Source organism: Corvus brachyrhynchos, unplaced genomic scaffold (assembly GCF_000691975.1).
Source record: "Corvus brachyrhynchos isolate BGI_N302 unplaced genomic scaffold, ASM69197v1 scaffold22, whole genome shotgun sequence".
In the NCBI taxonomy this organism is placed as follows: Eukaryota; Metazoa; Chordata; class Aves; order Passeriformes; family Corvidae; genus Corvus; species Corvus brachyrhynchos.
In genome coordinates this window covers 3097905-3111617 of record NW_008238355.1, presented here as the reverse complement: position 1 = coordinate 3111617, position 13713 = coordinate 3097905, and the positions used below count along the sequence as shown (strand labels likewise).

General features: G+C 38.6%; 1 protein-coding gene across 1 annotated transcript in view; it reads left to right on the top strand.

Annotated features, from left to right (window-relative positions):
• MCCC2 (methylcrotonoyl-CoA carboxylase 2) overlaps nucleotides 1-9567 on the top strand; it is a 33381-nt gene extending 23814 nt beyond the window's left edge. The window contains exons 14-16 of the mRNA XM_008634534.2: nucleotides 216-330; nucleotides 1565-1650; nucleotides 9136-9567. Of these exons, the coding sequence (XP_008632756.1) occupies nucleotides 216-330; nucleotides 1565-1650; nucleotides 9136-9253 (319 nt within the window). The 3' untranslated portion in view covers nucleotides 9254-9567. The remainder of the gene's footprint in view (nucleotides 1-215; nucleotides 331-1564; nucleotides 1651-9135) is intronic.
• Nucleotides 9568-13713: the final 4146 nt, after the last annotated feature.

The following is a 13713-nucleotide window of genomic DNA, read 5'->3' as shown; positions in this document are numbered from 1 at the left end:
TAAAAAAAGGTGTTTGAAAAATGGAAATGAACAGAATTTTTAAATTTTTGAATGCAATGCTGCAAGCACTGAAGTATGTTAATGTACCTTTTTTAAAACCTAATATGTTGTAATACTGTCATGCATAAAAATGAATTTGTAGTTGAGTGAGAATTAGTTCTGCATTAGGAAATATGGCAATGTCTTACCTTAATGTTTAATATGCATTTTTTCAGTCCAAGATTTCTATATATGTGGCCAAATGCTCGCATATCAGTGATGGGAGGGGAACAAGCTGCAACTGTTCTAGCTACAATAGCTAAGGACCAAAAAGCAAGGGAGGGAAAACAGGTACATCTTTCTTCCTTCGTTTGTAGTAAAGTCATTTTCACTTATTCTTTCACTGGAGTTGGTCATTTTGTGAGCTAGGAGGGGGTACAAAGAGTGAGACATCAGTGAACTACCCCAATGCCACCTAGTGCACTAACAAACATGAAGCATTTGTGAAATGTTACTGCTTACCTCTTTGAAATGTGAAGATCATTCATAACATTTCTTAACTTGCTTAAAAAGAGGAGTATTTCATATGCCATCATATTTTTGTACTTTGTGCACCAGGTTATTAGTTCTGCCCCAGATGAGCAACCAGGAAATCTCCTTGGTTCAGGAGTATGAAGAGGAATATGTCAGGATAAAGTGTCTTTCCAATTACTATGAAGGTGGCAGTTTTAGAGAAAGTTGATCTTTGAATGATTCAGTGATTGAGAATTATGAAGCTTGTCACAGCAGAAGTCTGGAGAGGTTTGGAAAGGTTTTAGCTCATTTCAGCATTTTAATTGAAAATTAGAGGTATATTGTTTAGTAATATTTTACAGTTTCTCTGCACACTCTTTTCTGCTGAGTTGGGTTTTTTTAATTATGAGGTTTATGGTTATATTAGTGCCTTGATGCCATAAGAAGCGGTTTTATTGTGATGTCTTAAAATTGTTCATATTTATCATGAATAGTTAATCAGAACAGTGAAGCAGTATGAACATGTTATCTCAGCGTTACTCCTTTTCAACACTTCACTTGTTCTTTCTGTGGGTAGAACATATTCACCCCCTGTCTGTCTGTCTTTCCCAAATCCATGATACCCAGAAAGAAGTTCAAGAAAAATAATTAGTAGTAGTTAAATGTCAGTAAAATGTGTTAGAAACTTGAAAGTTTCCTCAATTACACAGTGACTGGTCTGGATCATAGAGAAACCCAGTGTTAAAATAGCACAGACTTACTTTATTAAAAAATCTTGCCAAAGGCAACCCAAATTTTTTTCTCAGTACAATAGCTTCAGTAATTTTTCAAGTGCTAATCACCAATTGCTCTTGCACTTAAATGTATGTTTATTCTCCTTTTTCCACTCGCTTGTTTTGAAAAGTGGTATTTTAATTTTATTATCAAACATGCAAAATTTATAATTGTGTGCTAGAAGAGTAAAAAAACTTTGGGGAAATCATGTAGGTATGATCTTCAGGTTGATGCTGCATATAAAGCTCTGCTATCATTGTAGAAGAAAATATTAAAGAATATTTTATCTGGTTTTTAGTTGTCTGAGGCAGATGAAGCAGCTTTGAAGGAGCCAATCATTAGGAGGTTCGAGGAGGAAGGAAACCCTTATTATTCCAGTGCAAGGTAACATATAAATAACTATTATAAAACTTAATTGTAATCACGGGACTTGACATCTAGCTCTTGGTATTAAAGAACAGCAGAACAGAACAATCGAAAACAAAGATTGTGTTTGATGTGCATTGAAACCAATGTCTTGTCTGTCTTATCTCTGGGACCTGGTACCATGAACTGTTTCAGAAGACAGCATGCACTTGCAGGAATTACTTTGCTGGTTCTAGAAGTAATGATGTGGTAGCATGGAGTTTCTATGTTATGTGTTTTACTCTGCACAGGTTTTATATCATTCTCCCCAGTGTAGTATCTGGTCACCTTTCTAAAGCCTATTGAACAATGTAATGAGTGGCTGCATGTGTGTTGGGAGGAATTCATTTTAGTGGGATCCTGCAAGTAGAAGAGGCCAGTGGAAAAGGAGCTAGCAGTTTCGAGAAGACCTGAAGCCATGGTCATGGTAGGTGATTGTATTGGATGATAGCAATTTTTGTAGGGCTTTAGCTGATGGGTGCAGCATATTCATGTTTGCTGAGAAGTCCTTTACAGTAGCATTTCATGCTCAGACTAATGGAATATTAGTAAATGCCCAGGAACTATTTAGGCTAATGAAGCCAAGGTGGCACCCTGAAGTGATACTTGTGGAAAGTGGCTTGGAGGGTTTCTTGGCCTTTGATTGTTATTCTGCATTAGTTTCATCCTGTCAGTGCTAAAGTTCCTCCACGTATTTCTGCTTGTGGTATCCAAGAGCTTGTTTTCCACAGGCTCTCAGCTGCTGATGATAGCATATTTCAGTGACCCAGATGTCAGCTGTGAAAGCAGCACAGCTGGCAGTTAACACCCAGGAGACTCCTGGAGTATGTGGAAGAGAACTTCCTGGTCCAGGTATCAGACAAGCCAGCCAGAGGTAAGGTGTTCCTGGTCCTGTGCACTCTTCCAGTGCAGAGGAGCTCATTAAAGGGATTGTGGTTGGAAGCAGCTGGGGATGTAGTGGTCACACCCTGGCTGAGTTCAGGATCTCAAGGATTGCAAGCCAGCAAAGAGAAACTCTGGACCCTAAAATTTGGAAGAGTGAAGTTCCAGATACTTAAAGGGTTAGTGGATGAGATGGCCTGGGAAACTCCTTAAGGACAGAGGAGCTGATTAGAGCTGGCAACTCTTCAAAGACACTTTTCTTAGAGCACAAGAGCTCTTCATTCCAGTGTGTAGGAAATAGAGCATGGCAGGCTGGAAACTGGCATGGCTGAGCAAGGATTTGCTCCTCAAACTGTGGAGTAAGAAGGAAATGTACACCCACTGGAAGCAGGGACAGGTAACCCGGGAAGAGCTCCTTCTTCATGATCAGAAGTAAGATATGAAATTACTGTTAACTTTTACTCTTTTCTGTAGGGATAGTGGAATATCTGATGTATAACTGACTTATGACTGAGTTATATCTTAACTTAACTGAGATATTTATACCTGGGAAATCTACGTTAATCTTAGTGTTTAATCAAATGAATACCTGCATCAGGATTGATCTTTAATGGGTAGTAAAAGAAATGTCACAGAAGTTTTTAACAGCTGACATTGTGCTCTAAGTCAAGAAGGAAAAATGAAAAAAATATGAGTTACCATTTGTTATAGTTGTATTTTAAGAAGAAGAATTTTCCACTCATACAATAACATTTAAAAAATGAGTCAAACTGTCTGTATTTAAAATTAATCCCTACCCCAGAGAAGATGAATAATGTGATTTTTTTTTTTACTTTTTTTTTTTTATACATTCACTGGCAACACTCAGACTCTTTGTACTCGATTTATTTAACATTCAATATATTAGGTATAATAGCAATATAAAAACTTACCATCTCCCAAAAACCAACAGATGATTTACAGTATTTGTCAGTATTCGCAATAGTAAGTTACTAATGTGTAAGAAAGCAGTTTTACCTGTAGGGTTAAGACTAGCATTAAAAAATACCGCATTTTAAATTTTTAATAATGTCCAGTGATCTTTAGACGTGAAAATTGAGTGTTTAGTACTAGCTTTGTGCTCTCTAATGAACAACTTCTACCAGTTTATGTTTCCAGAATATCTGGCCATTTTGTGAAGTTAGGTTGCAAATCTACTAGTCACCCCAGTAAATAGCTTAAATCTGCCCAGCCTAGGTGTTAGAAACTGCTTTTAGTGCTAGGTGACCTGTCATTTATTTGAAAAAGCAGGGTAGTTATGCATTTCTTACTGTTTGTGCTTGGAAAGGCGGTGTGACGTGCACAGATGTGAGTTGGCTGAAAACTAGCGTGGGTCTGGATTGCATGAGGTTGGGTTCATGTGACGCTGCACTAAAGATAATAAGCCCAGCTGAGACATGAAGTCAAATGTCAGAGCTGAAATCCCACTGAGGCTTATCTGGCTATAAGCAACGAAAGTTAAATGCCTCTTTTCACAAAGGAGTGCTTTTGACAACAGTGTGTGACTGGCTCAGGTCAAGCAGTCCTGGCTGGTTTCTCTTGCTTTTCAGTTCAAGCAGGTGCAGTCTGCATTGTCTAGGAGCTTTTAAATTGCTTTCTCATAGAGTTAATTGGGTATTTCAGTGGATATACTCATGTTTCCTGCCCTTTCATGCTTTGCATTATCTAATTCCTAAGCAAGATCTCAGATCAATAGTTCAGAAGTTTTCATTATTGTGGAGTAGGCTGTCCAAGCAGAAACAATGAGATGAAGTGGATTACAGTCTTTGCAGCAATTGTTCTTAAGGGGATGTACCACTCACCTTGCACCTTGGAGACAGCCCTTTCCTCAGCCAACATCAGCAGCTGCTTATTAGCAAGCATTTGCTGTAATCCAGGGAGAAGTAACCAGTCCCCTTTGCTCTAAAGGGTGCTTCCTGTTGGGCTTCAAGCATGGTAGAAACACAGCTGATTGTCAACCAGATGTCAGGGTGCTGTAATTGAAACTGAATCTGGACAGCCTTTGTTTTGTAAGATCCCTCCACCAAAAAGGTCAACAAGGAAACTCCAGCAAACATCTTAGCATTTCTGAGAGAACAAAACTGATAGATGAACACAAAGACTGTTGTGTGATTGCTGCTCATGTGCAGCTGGTTTGGAGGCTCGCTCATGCTGTTGTTCTCCTGCCTAATGTCTGCCTCACCCTTAATGGCCATTGAGATTGATGTGACCCTTCCACTTGACTTCATTAGGCTTTGAATCAAGCTTTTTGAAGTAATAAGGAAGGAGAAGGAAAATGCCCTAGTGATCTTAAAAGACAAGCAAATATCCCTATTTATTCTTTAATCATTTTGCTTTTAAGTGATAACTTGCTATATGTACAGGATGTCAATACTGTTCCCTGCAGCTGTATTTTCTAATCAGACTTTAACCAATTTTTTGATTAGAACCTTTCACAATGAGCAGTCTTAATTAATGGCGGTCATTAGGCAGCACCCTTTTTAATGAGTTATATTAATCTGCTCAGAGGTTTCTTAAAAGATTTCAGTGATTTGCATCTTAACAAATTACACAAGCATTTTACTTCAGGCAACTTCATTTCTTTTACTCACACTATCTCAGTTACAGATATTTTATGAGTGTAGTGTGACTCATGTTCCAGCAATGGGGTTTTAATAGATAGTTTAATTATTAATGTTACATCCCAACAGAGAATGCAGTTTTCTTCAAACAAAGAGAAGCAGAAGCCAGGGGTGACCATACGAAAGCAGCTTGACTTCCATGCAACATCAAATCTCTACGGTTGTCAATATAAGTCAATTGTGTTGTTACCAAAAAAAGAAAAAAAACTAAACAAATCTGCCATTAAAATGTGCTTTATGTTTGGAAGCGGTTATTACAGCAGTAATCACTATGAAGTTGCAGCTTGGAAGGTACTGCACTAAGTTGGTGATTCTTTTGGAGTCAGTTCATCCCTGCCCTTCCAGGCCCTTAGCAGATGTGTTGAACATTTTAAGTATTATGAATTCCCTCATTCTGTTTCAATGTGTTTCATAAATAAAAAAGTTAATTGCAGGTATTTATTGGAAAAAAAATTTATATGCAGAGCAAACCTGTATCACTCAGAAATCCAAAATTTGCTTAAAAATAGAAATTACTATATTTGAAATTGTTCATAAAGTTGGGATTTCTTTCACAGTCTTAAGAAAACAGAAGAGTTGAGATTTATTTGACCTCACAAAACTACTTTTATTTTTGCTATTAAGGAGGATCTTCTCCTTTCTTTTGGCACATTAATCTGACTATATTCATCATAAATAAACCAAAATATAAGTACAAGGGGAAGAAATAAAAGCATATGCATTAAACTTTGGTAATGCACACTCTATGAAGTTGAAAGCATAGTAAGTACTGTCTTGGCCATTCTGTTATGCTAGATTATATCAACAGCTACAACCACTGTCTTGGGAAAAAAATCAAGCAAATTCAAACATCTCTTATGTAAGTCTCTGTAAAACCACTTTTCTTCAGCTATTTTGAACAAAAAAAAAGCCTACAATTGCTTTTGCTTTTGTATGGTAAGAAGCAGTTCCTCTTATTCTTTTCAATAGAGTATTGCCCAAATAAGCCCAAATATTTTAATGAGTTACTACTTAAAATTGAGTTACTACTTAAAATCTAAAGATACAGTTAGGAAAGAAGTTACTCACAGGAGTCAGACAGCAGGAGCTTAAAACATGCACTTTATCCAAGTTATGATACAGACAGCTCTTGTGTCATCTGAAACAGAATTTGCTGTTAGTACCGCTTCCCTGCAGGTACGGTGTGGCTGTTAAGAGTATTCCAATGCTTGGGTTAGTAGCCCACTAGAAGGGATGTACTGACTGAGAATCCTAAAATGAGAAGAAATTAGATAGAGCTACAGTTTTCTTATATTTGTATTTTGGGTTTATAGCAGGGGGTATTTTTGCCATGCCAGAAGTTTTTCTCCTTTTTACATTTGAGGAAATTCTTTACTGCAAGCGTGGTGAGGCACTGGAACAGGTTGCCCAGAGAAGCTGTGGATGGCCCATCCCTGGAAGTGTTCCAAGGCCAGGTTGATTGGAGCTCTGTGCAACTCAGAGCTCTAGAAACCTCTGGTCTAGTGGAAGGTGTCCCTGCCCATGGGGAGGGGGATTAGAACTAGATGATCTTTAAGGTCCCTTCCAACTCAAACCATTCTAGAATTCTATCATTTTTCCAGGCTTCTTTCTCTGCTGGGTGGGACCTAGCAGCTTGGCCAGTGAGTTGTGGCCACAACTACTGTGGTGCAAGATTTCTTAAATCAAAATTTGATTTTTCACTCCCAAGAAAGCAAGCCTGATTTTGTCCAGTTAGCAGCAAAGTCTTCCCTTCTCCAAACCCTTTCTTTTCCTTTTCTTCAGTTTTGCTCTTGTGCCCCATTTAGTTCAACAGTTTCCTGCTTGGGAAGCTGCACCATTATAAGATCTGTTTATAGTAGAGCATTCTTTCTGAGCTGGGTATCCTTTTTTTTCTCTATCTAGTTGGAAATACAGTTCTTTAATAGTTGGAAAACGTGCTCCTAGAGCTGAGCCTGAGCCCTTGTGCCTGAGGTTGTTAAAGGTGTCTTCTACTGCAATTCCATTTTGTGCTTCTTAGGATAGATACATGTTGTAAAATAAAAAGCATACATTGTCAGTCTCTTCATATTTTTATCTGATTTGATGAATATTACTTTCTCAGCAAATGACAAAATAAAGCAAATACGGAAAACAGTCAGAAGTGTCTGCTGCTGCCTCGAGCTTATAAGTATGTATTTATGTAAAGTTTGCAGTCTTCTTGGGGATGAGGTTGGCACATTTAGGACTGAAAGAAGAGTGCAAAATATATTGTTTCCTGTCTAACAGATTTTGCTAAGTAATCTCCAAACAATATAAAATTTGCAGATGGAACTTCAGTTAGAAAGGAAAGGCTGTGCCTTTTCTTGGTAGAGTCAGTCTTGGCTCCCTATTAATGACTGTTCCTTGTATTTTTAAGTTTTCCACAAAGAGCTAAGCATTAGCCAACACTGAACTAAGTTCACAAAGAATGCAAAATAAGTCTCTCTCGGGAAAGATGGGATGGAGGAGGAGCATCCCTGTCTTAACCAAAGATAGTGTGCATATGTTCTGCAGATGGTGATTAAAGTATGCATTTAAGTGAGATTGGGTTTCAATGAGCAGTGTGGTATCTTGCTTAAATATCTTGCTGGGGAAATAACAATATTTACAGTTTCATGGCCTGCTGGGAATTTCAACACAGATTTTAATTTAGGTGGGATGAAGCTATCATTGAGAACTGATGCCACAAAGACCTTAATTTTTAGATAATATCAAAGAGACCATTTACAAGTGTTGGCTATGTGTGGGACCTGGGAATTTGACAGTTGCTTATTTATAATTTAATTGCCTTCAAGCCTGGGTTAAGGAGGGTAGTATCTTCCAGTCATTCAGAAATGGACTTAATGGTAAAATAAATGAAAGAAACTGTATTGGGTCTTGTTGAGGTGGAGTTCATTTTCCCACAGCAGTCTTCACAGTCCTGTGCTTTGCATTAGTAGCTAGAAAGCCTCTCTCTCCAGCATTTTCCCCCAGCAGTATTCTAGGGTGGGCAGGATCCTAGGAGTGGACACAACTAGGCCTGCTGACACAAATTAACCAAAGGGATATTCCATAGCATATGACTTCAGCTCAGTTCCAAAAGCTAAGGAAAGGAGGAGAACATTGGTTATTTACAGTGTTTGCTTTCCCAAGCAAATGCCACACGTGCTGAAGCCCTTTTTCCTGGAAAGTAGCTGGACATCACCTGCTGATGGCAAGTAGAGAATAAAGTTGTTAGGTTTTTTTTCTCTTTGTGCCCGTGCAAACTTTCACTTATGCTTTAGTAAACTGCCTTATCTCAACCTATGAGTTGTTTTCCATCTTATTTTCTCTCCTCTGTCCAGCTGGGAAGGGCGAGTGATAGAGCGGCCCAGAGGGCACCTGGAATCCAACAAAGGTCAACCCACAGCAGAAATTCTGAAAATACTTGAAATTTATTCTGACTTTTTAATGATGAAAGAGTAAACACTTGTATCATCCTCACCTGGCAGTTGAATTAACCTGAATAGTGTAAATAATGATGTGACATAATCCTTAAAGTGCAAGCATTCTTAAATGTCAATAGGTCATTGACAGATGGTCATTCTCCATGTGAACATTGACAAGCAAAGAGGGCTTTTTTCTTTAAGGAGATGATTAATTATGAAGAATCTATTCAAAATATGTAGATCTGACGTTCTTCACTTATCTAAAATGTATACTTTGTTCTAGAAGACAATTCCATGGAGTAATGCACACCAGTCTATTGCACTGATGAACAGCATGAATTGACTCCATTGTTTTAAGTATAATTTAGCTATTTTACTCCTCTTTCTTTAATATAAACCATTTCCAGTTTCATGGGTTTGAAAGTATACCAGCTATGTATGTTGATTTCTTTTAATTATTAAAAGTTCTGGTTTGTTATGTTTTTGGTTTTCTCTAGATTATGGGATGATGGAATTATTGATCCAGCTGACACAAGACTGGTTTTGGGCCTCAGTCTCAGCGCAGCACTAAATGCACCCACGAAGAAGACAGAATTTGGAGTTTTCAGAATGTAATCTTAAACGTGTGATCATCAGAATTACCTCTGTATATTTTACTTGGGGCTGGGCAGCATACTAACTACAATATTGCGGTGATTAAAAATAAAGATTTGTAAGACGCTATTTTTAATGAAACTTTCATCATTATTTTCACTGACTGTAATTGTCACATGGTACTTCAGTTTTTTGATAGTGATTTGAGATTAGTCACTTAAGTGCTTATATAACTGCATTGCATGAATAAATTGCAGGTTCTAGAATTATACTTCATGTTTGACAAGAAACTGTTGATACTATCTTATATAAATAAATGTGTAAAGTAAGCTATATATTTGGTGCTTATCAGCTCCTTTGTTTCTTCTCATTCCTCTTTGTATGTCTCCTATAAATGCAAAATATTATTGAAGTCCAACAAAGAAAAACCCACATTTGCTAGTAAATAATTTCTGTGAAAGTTAAGTGCTGTAAGAGCAGGCAGGGACTTCAACACAGCATGAAATTACGGGTTTCATGCAGTTGCTGTCATCTTGTTCTGTCTCTGGATTTCATCTAAAAAATACTGCTCTTCTGTGTGGTTCCCTGAAATCAAAACAACTATTGAACCTGATGGATGCATAATGTTTTCTGGAAGAGATGAAAGTGTATGCTGGTATCTGTGAAATCAGCAGGTTGCTGAGAGCGTGTGTGAGGACAGGGATTGGCTGCAAAGGTATTTAAACATCTTGGCGTGTGGTCCTTCTAGTAATCTTGGTTTCACAAAGACAGAGTGTTCTCTCCACAAGGATCAATGCTTCACTCAGAAGCCTGAAATCCACTGACTTAAAGAGTTTTGAGATGCTGGAGTGCTTTGGTTATTCTGGTTTATTTAGGGTGGCTTGTTCGAGTGTAAAGCTTTTCAAGAATTCAGTGTCTGTCATTTAATTTGTTCTCTTCAGAAACATTGCACCTTGTAGAAACTAAATACTGTTCTAGCTGGGAATAGGAGGGTGATTTTATGTTATCTAGCTTTGTTCTACAGGTGCCCAGCCCAGATAGCCATTGCCAGAAATATTCTTAACTGAGAGTCAAATCCAAGAAGAGCCAGTGTATATGAATAGAGGTCCTATCCTGTGCTGGCCTGTGGGGAGAGGAAAGACTTCTAACAGGAGTGATCATCCTTGTTAAGATGCTAGCTGCGATCTTCCTAGGCTTGTGTGGAGGGAATTCCCTTTGGATCCAGGAGGAGGATGGAAAGTCTGCTATCTACCAGCCTTCCCAATTGTGTCTCAGATGCAAAAGAGAAAATGAAGTAATTCTTTGGAATGTGGATCTTCAATGTAGAAAACAGACAGCCTAGTATATGTTGAGGTATATGTCTCTGGCACACTACTGTATTGCACTAAAAGAGCAGTTTTCCCTCTCTTTTTATGGAGATGAAATGTATCCAAAGCCTGGTGTTTTCTGCACCACTAGAGAGATTACTTCTGTAAGTCTGCACTCTTGTGCTTACATGCATGTTCTTAGTATATTAAATATTTAGCAGAGAATAATAGTTTAAAATACTGCAAACTAGGCACGGAGCTGTGCTTTTGTGCCACTTATTCTTGTCTCACTACCCACGTTTGTGAACATGTCTAGCATAGACCCAAGATTTCTTGATCCTGAAAGTAAATTGAAGTTGTTTATGGTTAGTAGGCTTCTGAAATGCTTTTAAAAATACCCTACATTTAAATACAGATTTATAAAATATGTAAGTATATATATAAAATATAAGCAAGGAGGAAAAGAGTCCTGGACCCTGAAATGCTGTTAGTGGCTTCCAGTAAGAAGAATCACCCTGTATTTTCTCCTACTCCAGTTGAATAATCAGTTCAGGCACTTGTCCTTCTCTTCTTAGTTATGGGGGTCACTTTCGCCTGTTTGTGACTCCCAAAGCCATAAGGACTACTGCCTATTTCTGCTGAGAAGTCTGATCTCTTCTGAATAATATTTTTATTTTGAATGTATTCTTTCAATTACACTGGTAACTAAATCATGCCACGTTGGAGACAGTAACAGGTAATCCTGGGATACAGATGATAGAAGCAGGTATGTTTGGAAAGATGCTTCTGAGATGGGTAACTCTGTTGCTTGTTACATCTGAAAATACAGTTCTTTACATTTGTCAAAATTTTTTCCTCTGAATATGTGTGCAAGCAAAGTCAAAACACATATCTGATTAAATAGGAGCGTTCTGCCTTAATAATATTTAGCTTTGGAAACATGTTAAGCAAATGAACTTAGTCGTCACAGGCTTAGCATCTTATCAGCATGATCTGGTTAGTGGTTGCTACTGAGCAGGATCTTCAGTGCAGAACAGCAGTTCAGAGAGTCACTAGTGGTTATCACTCCTCCACTGCACAGCTATTTGGGAAAAGCTTTTGCAGATTACTGTGATGCATTCTGTGTGGGGCACTGACTGACTGTATGCAGTGCCCCTTGTGTGTGATGGTGTTCTCATCACTGAAAGGGTCTCTTGCTGCCCAGAGGTTTGCTGAAAAACATTGTTTTCTGTGGAGCCAGCAGGAGTGAGGAGTTGGACCCCGTGCTTGTACCTCATTTGATGATGTTGGTAGATCTATTCATGCTGTCTCAAAATAATCACCCAGAGCTCTTGCATTGTGTCTGCCACCAGGAGTCTCATGCTTTTGCAGTAGCAGCTACCTTTTAGGTTTAACATGGATGCCCTTAAAACAGTAATTTACAGTTTTCATTGGCATTGTGCTACCAGTGGGATCCCTTTTGGAATGAAAGAAAATTTTAAATAAACCTAAATTAAAGGGAGCTGCCACTGTAAGGGTGTAATACTCCTGATGGCAAGGCCAATGTAAAAGCGGTGGGTGAGTATTTCAAGACTTCTCCTTCTCTGGTACACATAACTTCTTCAGTGTAGTACTGAAGCAGTTCATAAACACTAATCTGTTTCTGTACTGGAAACGGTGGTACTTGGGATGGCACTGATTTTTCAGATGGAAGTTGAGGAATCAGGCTGTGCCGTGTCAAGCACACAGGACAGGTGGACCAGGACATCACACATGGTGCTCTAGACTTCCTGGGGACCTTTGCTCCCATCTAGTCTTGCTTTGGGCATGGCTGTTCTGAGCTGTGTGCCTCCCTCCTGCCCCTGAGAAGAGGGAAGGCCAAGAGGTTACCTAGTTCTGTTTCTTAGTGGTAGTTAGACATGGTCTATTTAAGAGGTTAATGTTTGATTACAATGAGTTTAAAAGAGTCGATACTGTGACCTTGAGGGTGTTTTCAAACACCTTTATCGAAGGAAATGGGAAGCTGTGAATGAGGTGGGCTAAGCTTCTCAGTAACTAAGGGTTTCCTTCTCAAATTACCTGGGCTGAGACGGTGAATTCAGGATGGATCGTAAAAATGTACCCATAGCCATTTTCCTTTTATTTTCCTGGCAGCTAGGAAGGTGCTGGGAACCTGGGAGGTACAACTTGGTCTTCAATCAAATTGGTGGCAGTTTGTTTAACAAACGTCAAGGTAGAGCCTCTGGAACACAATCATTATGAGTCTGCTTCCAGGGCTGAAATGAGATGTGGGTAGTGCACAGCCTCTGTGATAACTCTGCCTGCAGAAATGGAGAAGCCACTGGGGACCTGTTTCCACCACTCTTCCACCCATATGGGATTAGTTTAATGGGGAGTTTGTAGCCTCAGTGTTTGTGTGGGCATTGGTATATGGACTGTTGTTCTGAGAATCCATCTTTTATTTAAATGGCTTTTTTCCAAACTATTACTCATTAAGATGAATTGCTATCTCCTCCTGAAATAGATGTTACCTTTCAAGTGTGCCTCTGGACTTATTACTTCAGATGTGGCAGAACTCTGATTTATCTTAGATTTTCCTCGCTGTTCGAGGTTTCAGCCAAAGAAATGTCTTGATTCAGAAAGCCATTGATGGTATATTATTTTTTTTTAACTGTGGTTTATAAATTAAGGCAATTTAACAAGGCACTTACAAAAGCCCAATGCTTTTCTGCACAGCCTTAAAACATCCACTTAAAGCCAGATGTCCATTTTCATGTCTCTGATTCAGTAGAGGCACTTGTTCAAATGCTTGACACTAATCTCTACACTCTGGTAGTCCTAAAATCCATCCAACTCTATGTCTGTGTCAAGCCAAATCTAGAACACACATAAATGCTTCAGAACTGCTCACCAGCATCAACATAAACCTCCATTTTTTCCCTGCTTTTAGAAGTACACTTAATTAATTGGTCATGATGGAAGAATGTGATTATGAAAAGCATGTATGACTTTCAAAATTATCCATTTGATATACAGCCGCTAATGCACATTGGTAGCGTTCTGTTTGTACCTTGTCTGCAATAACATTTGCATGGAGAAAGTCAGCTTTGAGAAGCTTGAATTAGTACTTAGGTACAACAGAGCTGTCTGTCCCCAAGGTCTGATGGAATTGCATGCAGATTATCCAGAGCTGAG